At 43.6% G+C, this 25,672-nt stretch overlaps 2 protein-coding genes across 2 annotated transcripts; one reads left to right on the top strand and one right to left on the bottom strand.

The window, feature by feature from the left end:
- On the bottom strand, positions 1-25,672 carry rnf207a (ring finger protein 207a; the record flags this gene model as incomplete). Its single annotated transcript, XM_079296655.1, has 19 exons — positions 25,664-25,672; positions 24,416-24,606; positions 19,392-19,524; positions 17,736-17,880; positions 17,377-17,458; positions 16,259-16,334; positions 15,635-15,760; positions 14,615-14,661; positions 11,711-11,783; positions 10,974-11,042; positions 10,550-10,618; positions 8,795-8,901; positions 5,207-5,420; positions 3,696-3,881; positions 3,403-3,454; positions 3,193-3,310; positions 2,250-2,342; positions 251-347; positions 1-153 (listed from the first exon to the last, which is right to left on the bottom strand). The coding sequence occupies exons 2-19, from the start codon at positions 24,604-24,606 to the stop codon at positions 1-3; spliced, it is 2,031 nt and encodes a 676-aa protein (XP_079152781.1). The 5' UTR covers positions 25,664-25,672.
- Positions 20,241-21,981, top strand: zpr1 (ZPR1 zinc finger). The gene has a single exon (XM_079297003.1). The coding sequence runs from the start codon at positions 20,394-20,396 to the stop codon at positions 21,726-21,728; it is 1,335 nt and encodes a 444-aa protein (XP_079153129.1). The 5' UTR covers positions 20,241-20,393; the 3' UTR covers positions 21,729-21,981.

Genomic DNA, 25,672 nt, shown 5'->3' with positions numbered 1-25,672 from the left:
TTACAGTCTTTCACCTCCACGCTGGTGTCTGGCCAAGGTTTCACCTTGGAGCTGAGAAACTGCTGAGGAATTGTTACGCAGAGCCTCCGCATAGCAGAGGAAGTCACACGGCGTCCTGGCCTTGTTCTGGTTGAATAAAGGCCCAGCGCTGCACTGAGAGGGGGGGGGGGGGCACAGACACCAGATGACATGGTGTTTATGAAGACGTCTCATTGTGGCTGGACGTCTCCGGGGGAACCCTCGGCCTGACCGGACGACCGGTCTTGACAGAGCCGTCCCCCGACTCCAGGATCAGCGGGCGGTTGCTCTTGTGTCTGTCTGGGTCTGCCACACCGGTCTGGTTGTCACTGTCAGGAAGACATAAACGAGGTGCTTCACTCCGGAATCCGACACATGAACACACAGCTAATAAACGTTATAATTATATTTTGAAAACGTTGGTTGGCTGATACTACTAAACCAAGGCCTAGAGCAGGGATTCCCAAAGTGGGTCAGGGGTGCGCGAGCTGCCTCTAGGGGGTGCGCGAGAGGAAAAGTGTAATGGCGGTCTGATGGTGTAATAATATTAAATATTAAAAAAAAATGTAATTTTAATTTAAAAACTGTCAGGTGGGACATCTGAAGCTATCAGTCGTAAAAGAGGAGAGGGACAGAGAGAGAGAGAGGAATCGGAGGCGAGGGGAACGGAGAGGTGCGTTGGGGGGAGAAGAAATCGAGCCAGAGTCAGAGGAAGATGAGACGGCGCAGACTGGGAAAAAAGAGGAAATATGATGAAAAGTATCTGTGTCTGGGCTTCACTTGGATTGGCAACGCAGATTCCCCAAAGCCACAGTGCGTGGTGTGCAGTGAGGTTCTGGCTAACAGTCTGAAGCTCTTATTTACGTCGCCACCTGAACACCAAGCATGCCAGTGCAAGTCAAAAGCCCCTTACATTGTTTATATCGAAATTACAAAACAGCCAAAAACAACTGCAGTCTCATTCATGTGTTGGTCTATAAATGACGCACTACGGGCTTCATATCTGGTTACAGAATAGCGAGAAAGGGGCTACCGCACACAATCACCGAAGACGTGAGCTTGCCAGCTGCCAGAGAGATGGTGGAATGTATGATTGGGGAGAAAGAAGCAAAAAAGTTGGACATGATCCCGGTGTCCAACAACACTGTGTCGCGCCGCATCGATGCTTTGTCCGAAGACATCCTGGCTTCATTAGTCGGTCATGAATTGTAAATTAAATGTGATAATCTGCCTCTGAGCCTGTGCGTGTGTGCTCGCATCCGTATTGCTCTTTAAAAGTGACGCCTTGTGTCACTGAAAGTTATTGAAACTTTGTTGCAGTGTTTCAGGGCGTTTTCACACCTTCAGTTCGTTTGCTTTGTTGCAGTTGCTCCTTTGTTCGCCTGCAACATTTAACAGCGGACTAAATCTTGTAAACAAATGCCACGCGCGAGCAAACTGTTCTCTCATTGGTCCGATTCTTATGCGGCTATGAAGGCTTAAAAGGCTCAGTTGCTTCTTTTTTATTTTTTTTTATTAAGGGGGGGGGGGGGGGGGGTGCGCGAACCCAGTCGGGATGTAGAAGGGGGTGCGCGGCCTAAAACGTTTGGGAACCGCTGGCCTAGGGGATTCATTATCCCATATTCTGAGGAGTATCTTCACATCATTCTTGTCAGATCATTGAGCCCGCGTGGATTTGTAAGGTATATGATGGAGTGGTGAAACACGACCTGTCACTAAAGAACATCAATCACGACACAAACTTCTTACTTGTTTCCCCTCCCTCAGTTCTGCAAATAAAATCCGTCACAACTCAAGACTGCAATCTGTTGAGACTGGAGACATTGTACCAGAGTGGTCCTTAAAGTGACAGTCCTTAAGATTCCAGTCCTGGTGGGTTTGAGTGAAATCCATTGAATTGTTTTAGAGTTTAGAAGTCTGGAGTCTTTGTGTTAATACACGAGCTTTAAGCATTCCAAACTGTGTGCAATGGTGCCACAGGCATCCAGTTTGTAATACTGGGTGTAAATATATAAACATTGCAGTACTTACATAGGTGTGTTACCTTCTTACAAAGCAAGGAGGAGCTCGGATAATAACACTCAAAGGGAAAGCGACCTCATTCTGTGCTCAGGTAGACACTTCTGCATTACATCTTTACAGAGAATAGCTGTTTGCTGATGAATTAAAGCTCTGAGAGTCGTAGAGAGAACTTTTATCATGAGGCTTTACAAACAGACAGACTACAGTACCTGTCTTGGCTGTCTTTAGCCACCGTGCCGTCTTCATAGATTTTCAGCATTGTGTCTGTGCGGTCGTCATGGTGCTCTTTAGGTTCCCGAAACCTGAAAAGTACATTTTGAAATATGACCATTTCCTTTAGCTGCCGGTGCTGTTAAAGAACACGGCTGAAAGTCTGTCTAGTTATACGTTCCAACTTCCCCGCTCCGTGGCACTCAAGCCCCAAGTCAATTTGCTCCTCTTGAAGATGGAAATCCTTAAACACAGCTCAACAAATGTATAGTATTGTTTGATAATAGGGCTCGAGAATTTCCCAAAAACAGCTGGTCGCTGTAGTTTTTAGCGAGCATGATGCAACCAGAGGTAAACGCCTGCAGTTGTTGTGGACTATTCTCAGCCGCAGATTAAAACAAATTTGTAGCTCCAGTGAGTATTTACTGCAGCAGAACGGTGCATGTGGATTTAAGTTAAGATAAGCTACAGTGTGTGTGTGTGTGTGTTCCTGGTAATGAAGGAACATGTCACCCGGTGCAACCATGGGCCTCACTAATGTGCTTTTAATAGACCTTGGACACAATGATGTCACAAAAGGAATAATGTGCCAGAATAAATAATCCACTGTTGGTTTTGGTCTTTTCTTGGGATTTGTTGACAATGAATTAATTCACTAAACCTCATCCTTTAATGTTTAAACTTTTAGTTGAATGTCTTTTTTGAAAGAGGAAAACAGCACAGCGTTAAAAGAGACATTGACTTTGTTTGGTGACGCTACGAAATACAATTTAGTTTACAAGACGTGCAACATTTTTTGATGTTGTTTTGTGTGATGTGTACTTCAAATCAAAGCTGCTCTGGTGGCTTTTATTTCCTCCCAATGACTGCCGGCAGGTAACCAACATAGTGTACTATATATATATATAGGCTATATGGTAATCTATCCTCTGAATACAACACCTGGGCTCAAGTCTCTCTTTGACTTTGGCGATGGACAGGATGTAGGGGCTGATCTGTCTGGTGATCGTGGTCAGGTAAGAGTTCTCCTGCTTCAGCTGCATCAGGTCGTGAAGCTGGGCTGGAACCAGTAAACGAAGAAAAATGAAATTAAAAAACGACAAGACAGAGATAAAACGTTCGAGTGATACATTTGAAACTCAGAAGACAGACCTTCATAGATCTCCTGCTCATTGGTGACCCTCTGAAAAGTCTCATCCCAGATCTGTGAGGAGAATGTGGTAAGATGATTCTCACAGTCTACTCTTGGGGTACCTTGACATTTGCTTCTGTTCTCTCCCCTCTGTTTGCACTACTAGCAGTCTGCATTGATAACATCGGGCGGAACTAGCTTGTTAGAATGCAGCTGGAGCTACTGACTGAGGACAAATGTAGGAACTTTTTTTTTTTGCCTGCCAGAGGAAAGTACAAACTAAAGGTCATCATCGAGGCTTCACTTGACGCACCTCTTCAAACAGGACTCTCATAGTCTCCACGGTGGAGTGCTGGGAACCTATCTGGCTGTCGATGTGCAGCGATCTGTCCATGATCTCCCCCATTTTATCCGTGTTGATGATGGAGTGGTGCTTGGTCAGATCTCGGTGCAGCTCCTGGACCTGGTCCTTCAGATTCTGAATCTCCGTCTGGAGAGTCTATGAACACACAAGTATACGGTACATTGGAACGCGACACTCGAGATGGTGCTTCATGTCTTTAAAGTGTACGGATGCCAGGTGAGGTGCATCTGAGCGTGAAAAGCGTGTCGTCCACTAGACAGGTTGAGTTCCCCGAGGAATTCATGCTGCAGCCTTTCCTTTGTGTTACTCTGAGGATCAGAGACGGCTCCTCGTCCAGGAAGAGAAGTTGCTGCAGCAGTTTGAACCGATGTGGATCCAAATAAAGGAGATTTATCTCACTTTTATTTAACTAACTATGGACATAAAATTAGTAAAGCACTTCTTGTCAATTCATTAAAATAATCCACCGATACACAGAGTAGAAAAAGTAGAGGTTTGCGAACCGGAAGAATTTATTTGGCAAAGTCAAAGTTTTTCTCATTTGATCATCCAAAACGCGCAGACTCGTATGTGAATGGAAACACAGTTATTGAATCTTTATTGATGAAAAATATCTCTGAATCAGAGAGTTGGCTCTTCGATGATCAACCCGTAGCAACGGGGGGAAAACAACAACGTGTTCTTCGCAATTTTGGTTTCCAAGTGTATTTCACTACTTTATACACTCGCTATGTGATCCCCACAGAGTTGTAATAATGATCTCTAATGATCTTTTCATGAAGTGCTATTATATTGGTACATTTTAAATGTGTCCAATACTTTGATTCTTGCCCAACTAACAATATTCCCATCAGTATCGTCTGCACTTCACCTTTTTTTGTGTTTAGCTAATAAGCTAATTTTAGAAACACGCTAAAACAAGACTGTGAACGTGGTAAACAATACAGCCTATACCTGCTAAGCATGTTAGCATTTAGCCCAAAGCACTGCGAGCATATACAATCTCCTTTAAAAGGTCACTTCTGTATTTTTCAACCATGTTTTTGCGTCAAAGTGACGAATGAGGACATTTTGTTTATTGATCCAGTATTGAGGGAGAACGCTGCTCGGGGCAACTCCTCACCCTCAATCTGCGTCCACTAAAAGTGCTTGTTTTTGCCACTGACAGGCTCAGATTGTGACTGTAACTGTCTGACAACATGATGGAATAAAGCTTCCTGTTTGCCATTGTGTCATGTGACTTATTGCCAGAAGAGATGGAGAGAGGACAGTTGGTTGTTAAGTGGCTGCCGGCTGCAGCTTTCTCCCTCACTAATGGACCAATTTAAAAAAAATGAGTCACTGAGACACAAGAACATTGGCAAATGCGGTTGAAAAATACCAAAGTTACCCTTTAAGTGCTGTTCAAATGTTTTTCTCAGCATCAGGTACTTGTCAGAATTGCTGGTCACAGCACTCACCCTGTAGGTGTTCTCATAGTTGCGGCAGTGCTCGGTGAAGGGTGTTTCCCGCCCCTCAGCCAGGAGGACATTGGTGCAGATGTTGCGGCGACAAGTGGGCCTTCGACCGCACACCGAGCCCAGGGGCATCTCACTGAGAGACGGGGAGCGGCAAGACATGGAGAGAGGGGACTGGTGCCTGAGGTGAAGAACAATCATCATGAATGTCTTCTTTCTGTGTGTGAAGCATGGCATCTATCTCACCCCGGCCTCTTTGACCACAGCGGGAATAAAGCCTCATAGTAAATCATTTGAACTCTATCATTGACCAGCTCTGCTCTGACTATAAATATGACATAAATATAGCACATGTACAGCTTGCACTATTCAAAACACTCTTATTGCAATATTCTTAGTATTTGTTTTCCTGGTTGCTGGCTCCAAGAGCTTTCTATCATTGCAGTCAGTTGGGAATGGTGTGCATATTGTATGCAAAACACCAGCTGCTTCAGAATGCCCATCATTACAACCTACTCTCTACTTTCACTTTATATACAACTTTGTATACTTTTTACCATCTACTTTGTTGTGTTTCGCATAACTTCCTCAGCCACTGTCCGATACACATGTGATACTCACTTTATTGTCTCAAGACAATAAAGCACACCTTGATGTTGTTTCCATCTCTCCGTTAAAGAGTGACAAAGGAGGTCAAATGTTTGCGCAAACTTTTCTTTTCAATAAAACTTATTGGTGGGTTGCTTGACATGTTTCTTTTTTTCATAAATACAACTTTGTTAAAAAATGTCAGCCACTCACTCCTGGTAGTGTGCTGACTTCATTTTTTATTTAATGTATCCATGTTTTAAAGTTACGACACGATGCTTTTGCAGGAGAAAATCGATCAATTCTGAAAAGGGTAACAGGCCCTATGCTCTGTTTTTTAGTTACGTATTTGTCCTTTTGTTTTGTCTAGTTATGTTTGTTTGTTTCTCCGCCAGGAGGATCATGCGATCGGTCGTGTTTGTGTGTGTGTTTGTCCGTGAGTGAGTGAATGTGCAACTTAGTGTCTGTCCACGGCTAATCCCGCATTCTGCTGCAGCAAACTGCATATTATTTTGGGCGGCCAGTTAGGGCTGCATGCTGAAAGACCTCTCGAGGTTGCGTGGACTCACACGTTCTCAAAGTGCCTTTTATTGGCTGTTTTGTACCGCCACTGATTGCCTGCTGACTCCTCGTGCACTATTCTTAACCGTCCCCCGGCTAATGAAAACTAGCAGTGCACACACTGCTGTACCTCTCCGGAACTCAGGCAGCTTGGTGAGTTTAATATTGTTTTTGGCAAGATTGCATGACGTGTCTTATACAACAACTTTAAGCAAATTGCCTGCAGTCATCGCCGCTTCTTTTTGAGTTTGAATGAAATGTGTTTTACGACGCCTTAAGACCCTTTGGTGTCTAGACGTGGGGTTAGCCAAGAGTGGGCCGTAATCATTCCATCATACCAAACAGCAGTGGATGTTGCAGACACACCTGCCGGAGATTGTTTCTTTAACAGGTTCAAAATTCTTAATATCTAAATGAGACTACCTGAATGAATACAGATTATATACAGTATATCATGTGTCTGAAGCACGGCAGCACACTTGTTGTCACATCTTCACCATCACCAGGAGTGTGAAAGTACGTATGTGCAGCACATATCCAAACAACTAGATAAACATATATTGCTCTGAGTTCCAGTAGGACCATACTTCGCACAGCATAACTGCCCTGCAGCCGTTCTACAGTAGCCCCGGTGTGAATACATCCTCTCACGTTGCTGCACAAATGCTGTCCTCTGAGCATCCAGACTGTGTTCCAACACAACCAATTAAAGACATTGCCAGTACTGAAGCATCAGTTACATGAAAGAACAACTTCACTTCTGTTCTGGGAAATTACGATACAAATAGGGCCAGCCAGCTGGCCGTCCGCCAAATCCCTGCCCGGTTTGCATCCTGCATTAGCGGCTCACAAGTAGAGGAAGGAGCTTTCAGACAGCGACTGAAGCATCAGACACAACAACACATTCAGTCACATTCAGAGGAAAACGCTCCGCCATGTGGGTGTCATTCTCAACGACCATACGGTGAGGAAAAGCTCGATTCCTCCCCCGTCTGTCAACTGAAGTGTGTAGTGGACTTGAAAAACGGTGGAGTCGAGCACCTTGTGTCACGACTGTTATCTCACAGTGTCAATGGTGTCAGCAGACGTTCACCAAAGAGAGCAGAAAGCCAGAGACTCCTCTAAACCTACGCTGTCTGTAAAGCACAACCGTCTATCACAATCAATATTCACGACACTCAGCGACAAAAGCTACATCTATTTGGGGATCACACTACAAATGAAGGCACACATATCACAAACTCAGGACACCCTATACAAGAGAATAAACTGCAAGGACTTTAAATGAATAAAATGCATAGAAAAGTACCTGGGGTCTGGCAGGCTCTTACTCCTTCCTTCTTGCCCAGTGTTGATGCGACAGAGGACCGGTCTAAACCACGTATCCCTCTCTCTCTCTCTCTCTCTCTCTCTCTCTCTCTCTCTCTCTCGCTACACATGTCATCCTCTGCACATCGAGCCTCTGACCTCCCATCACTGACGCCAATTAAAGACTCTCTAAAGCTGTGACATCAGCGGCCTGGAACAAAGTGGCCCGGCAGCTCCTGCATGCCAACTTCCAGATGAATCCCGGAGAGTTCTGTGAAATTATGATAAAAATAGTGCCAGCCGGCGGGCCACCAATCCCGGCCCACTTTGCATCTTGCCCTGGCAGGGCGCTAAGCAAGTTGGAAAGGAGAGTTGTCAGTATGTTGGCATTGGTGGGTTGGCTTAAGGACCTGCGAACAGTTGGGGGACACTGATGTGGAAAAAATAAAAACGGTCAGTGGAGTGTGTGCAGGCCTACGAAGGGACATGAAGCAGCGGGAAAATGACAAAAGTCTTTGTTCTCAGTAGCAGTGATGGGTGTTTAAATAAAGGTTGCTTTCTGGTGATCTGATGTGATTCTCAAACAAATCTAAGTTAAAAGACTTCATGGCATTGTCAAAGCATTGTTTTGGGTTTTCCGCCACTAAGTTCAATGTAACGCTTGACATTTAAGTGAAAGAAAATCAAACATCTTCATTGAAGGAACTCTGGCAACGCAGCAGCATCCATCATGTTTTCTGCTGTGTCTGTGTCCCGGCCGCAAACAAAACCAGAGCTTTCTAAAACAGGATCGCCTGCCTCTTTCCCAGCCCCCATGCAACAAAGGTGAGTTACGTAAACATATCCGTGCACAGAGCTTACAGATAGATGGAATAACTTCCATACTGGGCCTCAGCATGGCGCCTCCTTTCCTCTCACTTCACTCATCGCTGTCTACCATCTGTACTTCCAAAACCATTTGGGGGATTTCGCGTTTGGATGCTTCGCAAGTGTGAAATTTTCTGCCCAGACTTTTTGCTTTCTTGGAAGAATCCAAAAGATGCCGCAGTGTTATTCAGGCAGCGAAAAGTGTAAAATGAAACCTTAGAGGGAGGGATTATTTTCTTGTAGTTGGCATGAGGTAAGTGTTCTCACCTTGCTGCAACGCTTATAGATCCGACAACAGAAGGAGGGCAGCGCTGAGCGAGCAGCAGTAAGGGCTCCAGACAGCGAGCAAACTCACTTCTGTAGTCTGTGTTGATCTAATGGAAGACAGAGGAAACGTCACTTAGTCTTGTACAAATGCACGGATTTCTGCCATAATATTATGTATTCTTTCTATGAAATCAGAAAACAAAAGCTGGTCCGAAATAAATCAGAAATCAGGAAGAATAAATAAATAACAACATTACATGATGGCAGGATTGGCCAGATTAAGGCCCACTCCTGCATAGTCAATCCTACAACATATAAACACAAATAGCAACCTGACAACAAGAGCAACAAATGAAATACAATAATTACAATAGCCATCATTATTCTTTTTCTCATCATCATCATTTAAGCAAAATTAAATTTAAATGAAACAAAAGTAAATAACCACACGACCACACACAATAAACTGTTAAGCAGGAATCTGTTTCCATTAAAAACCACACCTACAAATATGGAATACTAAAGTATTAAAACATGGGTGTGTTAAAAACACTCCACCATCACCAGCCATGTCCCTTCTGCCAAAACAACTGCACTTGTTTCCAATGTAGGTCAAGTATTGTAAGATCAAGTTATTATTCTGACTGCACGCTCACTGAATGTTTTGATGAGTATGAAAATGATAAGATGGATGTCATACATACCACCAGAATGAATCGTTGCTAAAATGTGTCAGCCATGTGTCCGTTTCAGCTTTATTTACTGATAATACTGATAAATACTGACTTAGCTTCTCAGTACATGACATCTTTGACATTTCTGAAAAGAAACAGGGATGTGTGTGGAGGAAACACTGCAGCAGTGATTGCTTAACCACAGAAAACAACACTTCTTACTCGAGGTCCACTACCAGGGCTCCACACTCACTTTTAAAAGTCACTGCCAAGCTGACATCAGCTTCTGGTCACCAAAACTGAAAACATGATTGCAATGGTTCGTCACCACGGATGCCTGTGTGCACGCCAGTAAACGCTCCAGTGCACGTGAAGCGCAGTCTGGTGCTGGTTCCGACTTTAACCACAATATTTAAATACAACTACTGAAACAAATACAAAAAGAGAATAGATGTATTTTTGCAGTGCACATATTTATTACGTTAAAAAGAGGTTGGGCCATGAATTGGTTGCAAATTTCTCAAAATGGTTGTCAATGGCAACCATTAGTGTCAGAATTTCTTCTTTTTTTTTAAGAATCTTTATTGAAGGTCTCCTTACTATTATCATTTTCTATGAGCGTTGGCTGGATTTCTGCTTTCCTTCTATTTGTACTTGATAAGCTGCTTGAACGACTACAGTTGTGTAGTCAGAGTAGATGTTATTAAGTCTTGTTTGTTACTGTAAAATGTGCTCGTATGTGTATGTTCTCCAATAGGTTTGACACGGCTTGCTCCTCTACCCTCCTATATGTGCTTTGTGGTTGTTTTGTCTGCAGATTAAAATGAGCGTTTTGTCTAAATCTGAAACATTTGCATCGTCACGACTAATGTGTCTTTTCCCTCATAAATACATGAATGAATGAGCTCCCATTGGAAGGCAATGAACTTCCTTATAATGGAAAATTGGTTCCGGGCCTCAGGAGGAGAAAGAGGTGAGACTGCATTGGGAACAAGAGAAACAACTAATCGGAGCGCTGCAGTGGATTGCATTCTGGGTGTAACCTCTTCCAGCCCTGCAGGAAGGCGTCTCCGATACTCACTTTGCTGCTCTGCGCTGGTCTCAGCCGGTGAGGGAGCTTTACAATCCTCTTCAGCCGCTCCATGAGTTGCTGTGTGAGCAAGAACATGAGTGATGTGTTTCATCCCGAGGAGGCATTATGGACAGCCTCCTTTAAAAGACCAATTCTGTCCAGACAAGACAACTCTGGGAGAATGAACTTTGTGGTGTATGTAGACACGCTTTCAGAATCACAGATCATGTGATAATCTCTACTTTATCTGTTCATTGTTTATATTCACAGAAAGAAAAGGTTTACGTATTCATGTTCCCCTCCCCACTACTCTCTCTGAACCACATATGACTTGTAACGCAGCACTGCAACTCTCTCTATATATGTTTGATTCAATTCTCATGAAAAGCAACGACAATGAAACACAGCTCATCGTTTACGTGGCAGCACTCACGTAGCCCATGTCCAAAAACTCAAACTTGTTGGCTGAGCTGAGGAAGGCCGAACAGGTGACGAGGTGCACCTGAAAACATCAGAGACTCAATTTTAGGCTTCAAACATGAAATATGAGACACCAACAGACTGAAACTGAGATGAAATGGGATTTAACTGATCCCAAAACTAACAGTCAATTTGAGCAGAATCATCATTTTCACAGCCCGTTCATAAAAGTATGGAACTGAAGGTTTACGCCGAAGGTATCTCCATTTTATGCAACATTATACTTCTACTCCACTACTGGCAGCCGGAGCTACTTTTCAGACAAAGATTTTTCATAAAAATATATTTTTTAAACTGTATAATGCTAATTTGTATGTTCATACTTGGATTTTGGGGTTGTTTACATGCTTTAATGTTCAAAAAACACGTTCTTTTCTCATACTGTCTGTCTGAATGAACCTGTATTCACCTTCTGTCTCTTTCAGCCCTCCCTCCTGAAAATAAGCCCAGTCGGCTCTGATTGGCTTGCCAGAAAAATATGGCGCACCTTTGCAAAGATGGTTCTCCATCCGTGGGCGGACACACCCAGACGGGGCGCGGTATATTCTAATGAGCCTGCACGTGACGTAGGAAGAGTAGCCGGCTCTACGGCACAACGGCACAACGGCTTGTTGTCACATGTTTTCTGATCTAGTCCACTGAAAACTGACTGGGTTTTCCCATTTCACACTTTATATCACACACATCTACCTGGAGGGTTGGTAGGAGCGCAGTAAGGTGCGAGAGCTGCTCCTTCAGTGCTTTCTCCTTCTCCTCGTGTTGACTGCAAACACACACACACACACACACACATGTAACGCTACACCTCCACATTAGTGCCTGCCGTAACACTCAAGAGGATTCAGCTCAGGAGGGGCAACCACAAACAACATACTTCCCGAAGCTAATCTATCTGTCTTCTCTGTCTACACACATGCACGCAGACACAAGGCCGGACGCACAACAGCACGCCTGACATAAATAGCCTTGAACACTCTTCCGGGAGCCCAGACGCTGGACGGCTTCCAGGCAATGGAGAGAGAGGGAGAGAGAGAGATGGAGGACACAAAAAAAATCTCATTTGAGATCCCCACAGACTGCAACTCGAGACACTCACTCATATGGACACAATTGTTCTCATTCAATCACACGTACGTACAGATGGAGCACGCGCTGGAAAGGAAAAAGTGCTCGGAAATCATTTAGGATTTTTTTTCATCTGGAATTTGGAAAATGGGTGTTTGCAGATTCGCAGAGTGAAGAAAAAGAGTTGAAACACACATTTGATGTCTGGTTCTGCTTTATTGACCACATACTTAAGGTCAATATACATGTATACACATACATTATCCTAATGACGGGAGGGCGTCATTGTCCTGTTTTTGCAAAGTCATTTCTCAATTTATATCACTTTACAGTTGAGTGTGTGTGTGTGTGTGTGTGTGTGTGTGTGTGTGTGTTGTCACTAGTGTCACTCCAGAGAACAGGCCCCAGCGAGTGATTCAGATTGCCACCTTGAAAATATGCATCCTCACATCAAAGTCAGGGTTAGAAATCTCTTTCAAAACTATTTTTGATATTTTTGTTGAAATTCTTATTGCACCCTGACAGCAATAGTCCGTTTCAATTTGAAAACGCATATGTTTTGCTACGTTTACACTGAGCGTCATCACTACGCCGGCGTTTTCGAGCACCGAAAACGGAGGAGTCTGAAAACGCTCCCGAGGACGGATGAGTTTGAAAATGCCGGAGTTGCATATTCGTGTGGACGGTTGAAACGATGGCGTAGACACCCGTGTTCCCTACTTGATTGGTTCTTAGCAGTTATGACGTTTCCTTCCCTGATTCGTCACGGCCCTATCACGTGACCGTTTCCCGGAAGCTCACAAACAACAACATTGATTACCGATCGACTACCAGGTTAATTCAACATGGACAACTGATTACAGGCGTTGCTGACCTTGTTGTCTTTACGAGCAGCTGTTCTTCAGTTAAAGTCTGCATTATTTCGGAGGAAGCAGCTGTTATTGGAGCGATTAGTGAGCGGCGTCATCAGCCCTACGGAGCGGCCGTCTGAAGTCACGGTTAGCGGCTTTAGGGAGGGTGATGGACACAAAACGGAGGACTTTACTTTTCTTATCGATGCTTATTTTGCTCTGCACAAATATTGTGAAGTCTGCAGATAAAATGTGAAGGAACAAAAGCAGTAATTGCTCTCGAGTAGGACACATTGTTCAGCCACCAGCAGAGCTACAAGTGAGAACAGACAATGAAACCGAGGAAACGAGTGAGAGGCGTGTGTTGACCACATCTATGGACCCATAATCTAGCAAACCTTTCTGCGTAAGTGTTGATTTTAAAGTAAATTTGATATGTGAGAGAGAGAGATATGGAACAAGACCCGCAGCGCTGTAACTAACGTTAAGTCTGACAAATAAAACTTCGAAAACTTTCCACGAAATGTGTCTGTTTGTGTTCATAGAGGAAGATTTTACAGAAGCTCTTAAGTATCAAACACGACCTTTCACGATTTTTTTTAAACGAAGCAACCAATCTACTTCCTGTTTACATCGGCACTCACCCGCGTGCCGAGTGTACGTGAATGGTCACGTGATATTCGTTTTCAGGCGTTTTAGTTTGGACGGAGATCGTCTGGAAAACGATGCTGAAACGCCGTCTGGACGGAGATCAGAGTAGTGAGGGTGCAGCATCAGGCTTCCACAAGGTGCTATGATAGCGGTGAGTAAACAAAGCCATGTCCGTTCTTTACCTTCACAATGATCATTTTAGGGGAGTGGCTTTTGGAGGGAGCTGCCAGAGTTGTCGACTTGGCAACTTTCTCGCTAGATTCAGCAACTTTTGGAGCTACTGCTGCGAGCTACTTTTGTTGGATAAGAGTTGGCAACACTGAGCTGGGTTTTTGGGTTGGACATTTTGAAAAACTGTAGCTCTAATTCACCAGTTTGTAAAGATTACCAACCCTAACTATGTTCAAGGAACAATGCCATTTGCTATAAATGTCCTCAAAGGCAAACCCATCTCCTTCAAGGTTCTTTTGTCACAATCACAAAATGCTTATTCTACACAAACAATCAAATATATTTTTAAATTAAAAGCATTTCTTATTTTGTATTTTTGTCACATACAGATATGGAATAATGATGTGGATGTCGTCCAATGTCAAGTCTCGATTTGATCATGTGACAATACGGTACAATGATGTGTGTTTGTGTGGGTGTGCTTCATAACTTGAGAAAGCCTGTCATGTAGATATTGTGTATTTGTACACCAATTCTTTTTGGTTGGCTATATTTTCATTGAGTGGATCAAGGCACAATATGCAACCATTGGCTTTAAAATCTGTAATCCCCCTGAGGTGCTTTTTATTTGGTGTCATAAAAAGAAAATATGTTTGGTGAGATTATTCCAGAGCAAACAGGGGGCCGATATTCATCGCTGTACAATGCAGCGTGATACAACGGAGAAACGACCAAGTGACCCGCTGACAGCCGGATAATAGCATTCAATGAGGTAAATATTGTGACACTAGGCTGCGAGGCAACAAAAGCTTCTTTTTTTTACATGAGACCTGTAAATCTTATATTTCAATATTACCTCTGGGCTGCTTTCAGCAGAACCTTCTTCCTCTCCGCTAGCTTTTCCTGTCAGACAAGAACAGAGAAAACAGAGGCTTTTACTCCTTACACTGCTGTGGAAATGGCCTTGAGCTCGCTAATACCTAATGAATGGTCAAGTGTGGGGAAGGGGGGAGGGGAATAGGTGTAAAATCCACAGTGTGGCGTCTGCTCTGTTTGATCGCTCAGAACGCAAAGAAAGAGAAAACTCTTTTCTCACAAATAGGTTAACAGAGACCTCCAGTGGCCGAGCCGCGTTAACAGTCTCAGATGAGAAACTCAAACACTGTTTGAATCTTACCTTTAGATTTAACTTCTGAATTAAATTATAGTCTGTGTTTCGGAAAGATAAGATGTTTTAGGGGGAAACATGAAGACGAGGAGCGTGGTGAAGTGCATGTACATCATCTATGACGAGAGCAACGCTGCCCGCTGACGTTTTGATGCTTTGAGTTCATGGCTTGGTTTTTGCTCACACCTGAGATAGATTTAAACGGGGTTTAAATACTTGTCAATGTGATTTTTCAGTTTTTTCTTTTTTAGAAATTAGCAAAAAAACGTGTTTTTCTGATCATAATACATCTAGTTTTTTGGGCACAAGGGACTACTGTTTTTGCAAACTACTCCATTACATCTGAAGACAACAGAGTAGTCCCATGTGCCCAAAGACCAAATATAGTGAGATGAGAAAATGTCTGTATTATATTGAATATATATTATTCATATTGAAGATATGCACACATGTAAAAAAGAAAAAATCCAAATTCCAAATATTTAATGTATTTGATGAGTTTGACTATTGAGTCAAGTGTGATTCTCTTGTGATCTAATGTCAGTAACCAAAGACTTTAAACCATCATAATAAATGCATCATATTAAATACAGTCTTTGGGCACAAATGGGTTTCAAGTCAGCGTGCAGGCGTTCTTCTTTACAGTGAGTGATTCGGGAGAATAAACAACAGTCGATGAACTCTATCACACCAGGATCATTATATTACCTGCAAGCTGTTGAACAGAGTACAGATCGCACTCTCTTCTTCCTCCACATTCAGACACACTTCTCCGATCATTGCTCTCAGCAGAACGATGGCCTCCCTTGCCGAAGTCTGCAGCTCCTTCACCACCTGCAGGAGGAGGAGGAGGTTCGCTGTCAATGAGAAGCCCTGTGAGCTACTGAACTGCCACACATTTGTGATCAGAGCCCGTGTTACAAACTTCAAGCTGAAACATGGCAGCATTGTCAAGGCGATTCTGCTGTACAAATACACTCATTTTAGCTCATTACAATGGAGACGCTTTTCTTTTTTTTTAACACTGCCAATTTTGAGAAAGAGCACGCAAAGTGGAACTCTATACTATATTCATCATATAAATTACTTTTTTATTTTTATTTAACATGAGCAGTATACCAAATATATAATTGTATTCGACCCAGGTTAATTCAGGAATGCTCAAAATATTGCAAGAAAATACGACTCAGTTATATGTTTATATATTCAAATTGCATTGTAATGAGCTCCTCAAGTGCACCTGCACCACATCTCACAATACCATCACCGCCGCCGTGTGCTTGAATTATTCATGATGCCAGAAGTGTAGACGAACAGACACGATTCTCTCACCAGCACAGCTTGGTCCAGCATCTCACACCCCTGCATGTAAGCCGTTTCAATGTCAATGCAGTGAGTCCGACTCTCCCTGTGGTAAACAAACAACACATAATTCAATGTGGAGAAGAGAAGAGAAAGACATCACCGCGGTGACCTCATTTCTTCAAAATCTTGAGGCCCCCACTTCAAACCGAGGCTCTGGACTCCCCACTAAGCTTGGAGGAAGTAATACCATCAATCAAAGCTATGCAAAATACCAAAGCTCCAGGGCCAGATGGATTTTTGGTAGAATTTCCCCCAAATAATTTGAAATAAAATGACCCAATTGCTTCTTTCAGTGTGTTCAACAAATCTCTGGATAGCGGTTGGCCCAACGCAAACATAACAGTGTTCAGGACCCCATATCCTCCTACAGACCCGTGTCTTTGTCGAACGTCGATGCCAAGATTTTGGCAAAACTTCTAGCTGGGTGTCTTGACAATTTCCTCCCAAGTTTAATATGAGAGGAGCAAACTGGTTTCATGGGCCACACTGTTCATATGCTCGATTCCAAACATCCTTTAGAAACTGCAGAACTGGTCGTTTCTTTGGACGTTTGATGGAGTGGAGTGGGAGGTACCTCTTTGAGTGATACATTTTATCTTGGATAAATCTCTGCAGGCCAGCGTTCATACCAATGATACCTGATCCTGATACCCCAAAAAAACAAAAATCAACCTTTTTATGGAACAGAAAAGCTCCCAGAACATGTAAATGACTATTTGAATTGTGTTACTTCATGAGGGTCTCTTATCGACCAGACTAAGCCTCTATCTTCCTCTCTTTACTTTTCCCCTCTCATCTTTTTCTTGCTTTGTTTCACTGTTGCTCCTCTGTCGGGAGTTTGGATCCAGCTCTGGCTGGTGTTCCAGTTCTGGTGAAGATAGGTGAGGGCTGGGTGGATTTGGAATAAACTAATGAGGGTGATTCTTCCAGTGATATGTTCAAACCCTTCACAATAGAATGTCTAAAACAGGGATATGTGGTTGTTAAGCTTTGAAAATGTGAGCTCAGCCCCCATTCCTGATTCAATAAATGAATACAGAAAAGAGAGGATAAAAGAAGAGAAGAACTTCATAGATTTGACTCACACTTGCATGTCTCTGAAGCACTTGATGCAAAGCATAGACGTCTTCTCTGTTGAGAACAGGATGTAGGGCTCCTCGTGGAGCGCTGTGGAGACAAACACGCCTTTGAACCTCCGCCCAGAGTGCAAGAGTTAAACTATTCTGTTTTTCCAATGAGCAGGTTTGGGAAATAAAAATAAAAGAGCTTTCAGAATACAAACACAAGTTGGCAAAAGGTCTGCCACTATAAGCGCTAACACCTCGCCTTTTACACAACGTTAGTAATTTAAACAGGGCACAGAAGAGGCGACGCGCTCCGATGTTAGTGTATGAAGCCTTTTTGGCCCGTTATTCCTCTGGAGTAAATTACAGGCGGCACTCACAGCACTTCCTGTGTTTGGCTCTGGAGCGTTTGGCCAGGGACACAATCTCATGGTGGGAAAACATTCTGGCCTTGTGAGTCAGCTCCCTGCAGGCGCTGCAAAGTGGCTGGCTGCAAGTATTACAGTAGTACATCCCCCCTGCATCCTGAATGGAGAAAACAAGAAGAAGAAGAAAAATGAAATTGAACATGGAGAGATGCTACCGTCATTTTATCTTGTTTAAAGCTACACAAGGAAATGTTGCTGAAAAACACGCCTGTCTTAAAGCTACTATGTGTACAACACAGATGTTGAATCAAAATATTGAATCAGGATTTGAACATTGAGATGAATGAAAAAACGGCACCAATGTTGATCAGGGTTGTCTCATTTCAACAAAAACACATTCAAATACAAAGTCGAATTGCGAAAGTGAGTGTCCTTTGATGTCTATACGTACAAAAGCCACCCCCTAAATGAAAAATTCCAATATGTTATTTCCACGTTCCAAGTTCAATCAACAATTGCATCTCAAATGTCTACGGATCAGTTTCAGACTTAATACTTGATGGTATGAACAAATTCATTTTTAGCCCTCTAGTTGTTGGATTTGGGAGCGTTGTTCATGTTTACTCATACTTTTCAAACCCTCTCAAATAACATTTATTTTTTGTATGAATTTTTTTAATGAGCGTAGGTCCCCTTTAAGTTAAAAAAAGAGTAAGAATCAAATACAAACTGCAGTAATATGGGAACGTTCTGTCCATGAAACGCTGTATTCATCCCGGTTTACTTTTTTGTTTCTCTTTTCTATCCTCAGACATGAATCTGCTATGTGTGTGCTACTGATGTCTTACGACTGTGACTCACCAACACCTCCTGGAAAATACTTGTTTTATATAACATACACTGCCGTTCAAAAGTTTAGAGTCAGCTGTTTATTTATGTTTTACTTCTTTCCTTCAATAATGGCTATTTTAACACAGATTGTAACTGAATAATTCAGACACCAAATGTATTATTTACATTTGAAATAGTTTTGGCCCCAAAGGAAGAAGAATAAAACGATTCAAACTTACATTCAGTAAGTAAGTAAGAAGAGGTTTACACTGTGATTAGTCAGTCCATATTATGTTCAGCTGAGTTCTGATAGTGCTCACCTGAGACCACAGACTCTATTGTGACGTTTGAAGAAGAGCTCTGCTAAAGCAGCACGTTGCCTGTTAATTCCAGCTTGTTATCGGCTGCATTATTGTGCACTTGACACTGAAACAGGAAGTTGTTCTTGTTTAAATGTGCACACATTTTGATGCTAAGCTTCCAGTTATTGTTTTTTACCAATGACGTGATTTCTTATATTCTTATTTGACTGTTGATCAGAGGGATCTTTGTCGCTTTCTGCCCTTTTAATTCAGTCTGGTTGAACCGTTGCACAGCGTTTTGTTGTCCATGTATAAAATACAATCTATTTGTAAAGAGGACTTTCTACAACCTAAGAGCATGACATCTGACTGGAACAAATCAAACTTCTGTGACAGGCGATTCAAAACTTTTGAACAGCAAAGAATGTATTTCTACTGCCTGTGTGTTTAGTATCTGTCTGTGTTATGTCACATGGGTGCAGGTGACACCGTAATAACTGTGAATATTGATGTGGGTCTGTTGTTCAATTCTTACCTTTTTGCTACTTTCCTGGTCACAGTTGGCACACTGCACCGTCTCCTCAGTGTCCGCATTGTTGTCAACCAGGAACTTGAGCAGACGGTCTTCTGGAGGGAGGGAGCTGTTCCCTTTTAATATGGATGGGTAGCTGTGGCAGCAAAGACAGACATTTACACAGCCTGAGAAAAGCATGACATTTATCACCGGTCAAGTTATACTGGCAAGTACGAGTGTTATTCTAGTGTATGCCAGGAATAATCAACACAAGTGAAACAGAGAAAGTCTCTCTGTGCTCGCCTTACATTATGATACTTATAGGCTATGTGGGAGCTTTAAATTTTCACTGTTTTATTTATCGACAGATTATATTTCATCCTCCGTGTCAAGAGAGTCAAAATCAAAACAGAGTGCAGCACCTGTACAACAACTAAAACATCCATTCCAGTAGATTTTCAAATGAATTTAAATAAAACCCACATGCCATTACATGTATAACAAAATACAGCATCACTTTCACAAATCTATCAGACCTCACAGCTGAAATTGTTCCAGATATGAAAAAATATATGCTGTTTTTTTAAAAAGTCAAGGAAAAAATTTAATTCACAATTCAAATCTGTACATAAAATAATTACAAAAATAACTGAATGAAGCACAAAACGAAAGTTAAGTTACAGTTCTGCCTCAGTGCAGTGCAAGATATGAACACATCGTCCTAAATATAGTTTTAACACCTGTTTGATCGCCCTATGTGCAGAGGAAACTCCTGAATAGTCTTCTGCAGTACTGCGTAGCGCCGGAGGGGGCATCAGTTAACTTAAGGACGCCTCCACCATAGAAGAAGAGGATGCGGAAGTTGAACACGGTGCGCACCGCAATCATCGCGTGTTTTGAGGCTCGACGCTCTGTCATCTAGAAAGTTCCAGAGAAACACTCCAGAAGAGACACACTGAAGGAGACGAGGAAGCGCCGGAATCACAGTTCGTCCGCCGAGGGAGACATAGTCGACGTTGGAAAATGTCTGTTATTTCGGAGGAAAACGTGCGAGGGGAGAACCTCTTCAAGGATATCAGCGCCGACGACGAAGACTGGCTGCCCACTGAGATGGAGAGTATGTGTATGAACTGCCACCTGAACGGTACGACACGTTTACTTTTGACCAAAATCCCATTCTTCAAAGAAATCATCGTCAGCTCCTTCAGCTGCGACAACTGCAGCTGGTCGAACACCGAGATCCAGTCTGCGGGCCGGATACAAGATCAGGGCGTTTGTTACACGCTCAAAGTCAGAACGAAACAGGACCTGAACCGGGAGGTTGTGAAAGCAGACAGTGCGACCACCAGGATCCCCGAGCTGGATTTTGAGATCCCTCCCTTCACCCAGAAAGGCGCCCTTTCTACCATCGAGGGCCTCTTGGACAGAGCCGCTGCGGGGCTGGAGCAGGAGCAGCCTATCCGGAGGGAGACTGACCCAGAGGTGGCTGAGAAGATCGACAGGTTCATCCGGAAGCTCCGGGAGTTAAAAGAGGTCGAAGACGAATTCACGCTGGTGATCGAGGATCCGTCTGGCAACAGTTTTGTGGAAAATCCCATGGCCCCTCAAAAAGATGAGGCTCTTACTGTGTCCCACTTCAAGAGGACGGCCCAGCACGACATGCAGCTGGGGCTACGGGCGGATGATGACTTTGAGGACGAGGAGCCGGCTGGCAACGACATCGATGCTATGAGAGACGAGGTCCTGGCCTTCAACACCAACTGCCCCGAGTGCAACGCGCCGGCCTCCACCAACATGAAGCTCATCCAGATCCCCCACTTCAAGGAGGTCATCATCATGGCCACCAACTGCGACAGCTGTGGCCACCGGACCAACGAGGTGAAGTCCGGCGGGGCCACGGAGCAGATGGGCACCAAGATCACCCTGCACATCACCGACATCTCCGACATGACCCGGGACGTGCTCAAGTCGGAGACGTGCAACATCGCCATCCCGGAGCTGGAGTTTGAGCTGGGGATGGGGGCCGTGAGCGGGAAGTTCACCACCCTGGAGGGGCTGCTGATGGACATCAAGGACCTGGTCGTGTCCAAAAACCCCTTCATCTGCGGCGACAGTGGCATGACGGATCGGGTGGAGAAGCTGAACGCGTTCGGGGATAAGCTCGACAAGGTCATGGCCGGAGAGATGGATGTCCACATCGTCCTGGATGACCCGACGGGGAACAGCTACATGCAGAACGTGTACGCCCCGGATCCAGATCCCGAGATCACTACTGAGAAGTACACCCGCACGTTTGAGCAGAACGAAGACCTGGGCCTGAACGACATGAAGACTGAGGGATATCAGGAGGATAAATGAGCTGACGGCGCCGCCTGAAAGGACTAAATGAGCTAATGATTCGTTAATGTCGAGTCAAACACCCAGTGTAGTCACATCGCTCCATATTTTCTCCCATTTACATACATTTTAAGTTGAACGCTGGGCGACTGGTGGTTTCCATCAGTAAATTAATCAGTAAAAAGAATTCTAAGTTGTCTCAATGTACAGTGAAAATGAACACGAGTCATTTGTAAAAGGCATAGATGTTGCTGTTATTAAAGATGTGTCCTTTATCTCATTGTTTGGTGCATTTCTTGTGACATTCCAGAAGATGGCGCCCTGTTATCTCATTTAAAAGGTGTTTTTTTTTTCTCCGAACACATTGTGTGACAAATTCCTATTTTTATACACCTGTGAGCATGACATCTAAATAAAGTGTTGTCTAAATTGATTATCTCTGCTCTTTGAATTGGCAGATGTTGAAAGGTGGAACGCTTCTAATTTATCTGCTTCATTAATCTGCAGAATATCCATCATTTACATTACAAAGGATTTAGATTAAGGTCTGGAAGCTTTTCACACATTTAACATAAGGATCATCTTCGTAGAATCTTATGAGTGCTGCTTGCAACCATGATTATTTACTTAATTGGTTAATCAATTGATCATTTCATTGTGAGAAAAGCTTCCGTTATAATTTAGCAGAGCCCAGGTGTTCTCTTTAAAATCCTTTTATTCATCAATTCAAATCCCAGAGATTCTGTTAACCAACATGTAGAAATGCAGAAAACCTTTTAGGGTTTTTTGTTTGGAAAACAGCCTTACTCTGACAAATAGCCGACTCATTCTATCTTGATTGATTAATCAGCTAATTATTGACTGAACTAAATCTTAACTCGTCCTGATTTAAGTTGCGTTTATTCTTGTTAACCCAAACCGTAAAAATAAAAATCATGCACGTTTAATGTCAACCAGAAGATGAGTACACTGGCAGATGCAGTGGTCGGTTTCTGTTGCAGTGATGACATCTACAGCGTTTGATTTACCCATAATGCCGCTTGCCTCGTTCTGATTCAGCTGCTGTAACGCTAATGTTCCTCTGTGTTTTATCTCGTTTTCATAGCAACAGGGATCTATTGTGTCCTACTAATAGCCGAGTAGAGAATTCCTAGATTACATGCTTCTTGAGTGAGCAGCTGATGGAAATAGTAGCTGGCGGGCAGCGGGCCCCTGTAGCCTGAGCCCAGCCAGCAGAGCACGCCGGCTCTGTGCCCACAGGGTTATTTCCATAGAGAGCCAATGATTGCCTCTGGTTTTTTTGTCTCGGTTCCTCACGCTATGAATAAAGGATGTTGGTTTTACTCTGACTTGTACAGCCGACTGGTTCACATTATCTACCTCAACACAGGTTCATATCAAATAGCTTGAAGGCAGTTAAATGTGGCAGCCGCCTCCGGTTCAGCCACAGTTTGTCGAGGTGATTTTAATAATTCTGTTTGATTCACGACCGTTAGCTCATAGTATGGCGCCGACGTGTGGGCGATAAAGAGTTTCAAACATGAAGCCTCAACAGACGCACTGTTTTAAGAGGAGTTGTAAGATCTTGTGACTGAGCAGAATCGGAGGTGGCTCGTCAGGAATGATTTTGATTTTCAAAGCACTTCTCAGTGTGACAAACATTAGTTTTTCATATTGAGTTTTTGTGCTTTGGAAGCAGTGCACGGCGGTGCCGTGTGTGCACTGATTACTGTGGGTGTCTGATTGCTCGTTGATTATATGTTTTCTCATTGTGCACGTCAAATATTGTGCCCACACTGCAAACAAATGGGGCAAAAACATGAATCATCAACCAGTGGAACTGGATCTAAGGGCCGCGAGCGGTTGAGAATAATGCAGTGATATAGAAACCTGTCACCGTTTGATTCTCTGCATCCGCACACAAGAGGGAAACCAAGAATCTGGGTCAAGTTGTGTCTGACGCAGGAGAAAAGACAAAGATCAAATAAATCACGTTGCAGCAGAGGGCCTTTTTCTAAACATCCATGTGTGCTTTGATGAAGGGCAAGTTAACACTGCTGACCTGAAGGTGACTGGTAACCACGAGTCATTCCTTAATAGGGGATGAAATGGATTGATATCATGTGACTGCTTTTGATTGCCCTAAGCTGCTGGCACCGGCGCCAAATACCAGTATGCTTTGTTTGCTGTGTGACTGGTCATAGAGGAACTTGCTCTCCGGGGGGCGTCGGGTCCAAAGACTACATAAGAGACCGGGATGACCCCGCAGCTGCTCCGGCCATGCAGGCCTGCTCTACCCAGACCAGGCCAGCAGTGGGTCACCGAGCAGCACCCTCAGACCGAAACGGAGAGACTCGACGCTCTCTGAAACCAACGGGATTCTCCTTAAATCTCCTGCACCAACCAAACCGGTCCACTGGACTGGAAGGAATGTTTTGGGGTTCATGGCTTAGTACCATAGTTGTGATATCCAAGCGTAGACACAGACACCAAAACACACTGATAAACGTTGAGATAAACTATATTTAACTTGATTCAAACCTGCAGATTTTTGAGAGATTTCTTCACCCTTATTGTGAACATATTGTGGCCAAGTGTGGCCAAAAGTACCATATCTTCAAACACATCTTGAGGTTTCCCATTGCTTTCAAGAGCGATTCTACATGCACAGCCGTGATCTTAATCAACCTCACAGTGCTATCTCTTACCCACAGAGGGGGCAGCTGAGACGGCTGTCATTGGTCCGGCCTCGCAGGCAGCGGGCACAGAAGATGTGGTAGCAGTCCAACAGACACGGGGACTGGTACTGCTCGTGGCACAGGTGACACACCAGCGGGTGGACAGTGGTGCAATCCACATTAAACAGGTTATCCAAGTTGTTAAAGATTCCTCCTGCCATCTGCAAAAAAAGAGGGAATGATGACACGGTGAGAGTGTCACTTGAGTCACTAGTTTTAGAAAGCCATTACATCACATCAACAACAACAAAAAGCTTTCGCATGTGTGATGGTTCAAATATTCCAGTTATTATAAGAGAGGCTAAGGCGAATGTGTTATGCAACACTTTGATCAAGAGAGTCAGACATGCATTGGAGTAAACAAGCCTTTTCTCAGTTTGTCTCTTACCTTGTCATATGTGTAGCGAAGTGCCCGGGGCTTCAGTGACACGGCACACAATCCAAAAGCGTCAAACACAAAGGCACTGTCGGCACCGACACTACATCCAGCCAACAGATGCTACTGTAAAGGCGGCAGGCTAGTCCACAGGAAGCACAGAGAGCCACTGTCTTACCTTTCAGTGCTGCTATCAGCTGCCCCCAGCAGGAATGACAGCAATGCAGAAACTCTTCAATAGTAGGCCGATGGGGTCCCTCCGCCAGGCAGCTGGCAGCACGCACCTCAGGCCAGCCCCCAAGGGCTGCCAAAGTGCTACAGGGACATGTAATATTGCTGCGGCGTAGAGATTAAAAATACAGTTGTCCTGTTTCTAAAGTCACACTCGTGTTGTTACGTCTTGGACTCCAAGGCAGGGTGCCCGGAGGGAAAGGGGTGGAAGTGACTGCATTGCAAGTATTTAACATTGAACCAGGAGCATCGTTTTTAAGCACTTTGTAAACTCTGTTTTAGAAAAGTGCTGCGTAAATGAAGCTTTGGATTGTTATGCTGCATGCAAGTAAATACATCATTAATAGGTGTTACCCAGTTCTAATTCAAGAGCAACATGTGAGAGACGGTTTAATACATTTGATAAAATAACATAACCCTTGTTTTCCAAGTCCAATTTCAACTAATTTCCTTTTTTAACGTCTATGTAATTGTGTGTTAGTTATGCGGAAAATCGATTTGATTTTGAAAGAACTGCTCAGTTACAACTCAAATTCAGTATTCACTTTTTAATGGGAAACGTTATTCTCCATATAAATTGAATTTTATGCTTACACGTAGACAAGTTTCACCTTTTTCTT

The sequence above is a fragment of the Melanostigma gelatinosum genome (assembly GCF_949748355.1).
Source record: "Melanostigma gelatinosum genome assembly, chromosome: 3".
Lineage (NCBI taxonomy): Eukaryota > Metazoa > Chordata > Actinopteri > Perciformes > Zoarcidae > Melanostigma > Melanostigma gelatinosum.
Note: the sequence above shows the minus strand (reverse complement) of the source record. Positions and strands in the feature narration are given on the sequence as shown.

Excerpts from the sequence above, each read along its gene's own strand:
- zpr1 (XM_079297003.1), top strand. The coding sequence starts at position 20,394 with ATGTCTGTTATTTCGGAGGAAAACGTGCGAGGGGAGAACCTCTTCAAG.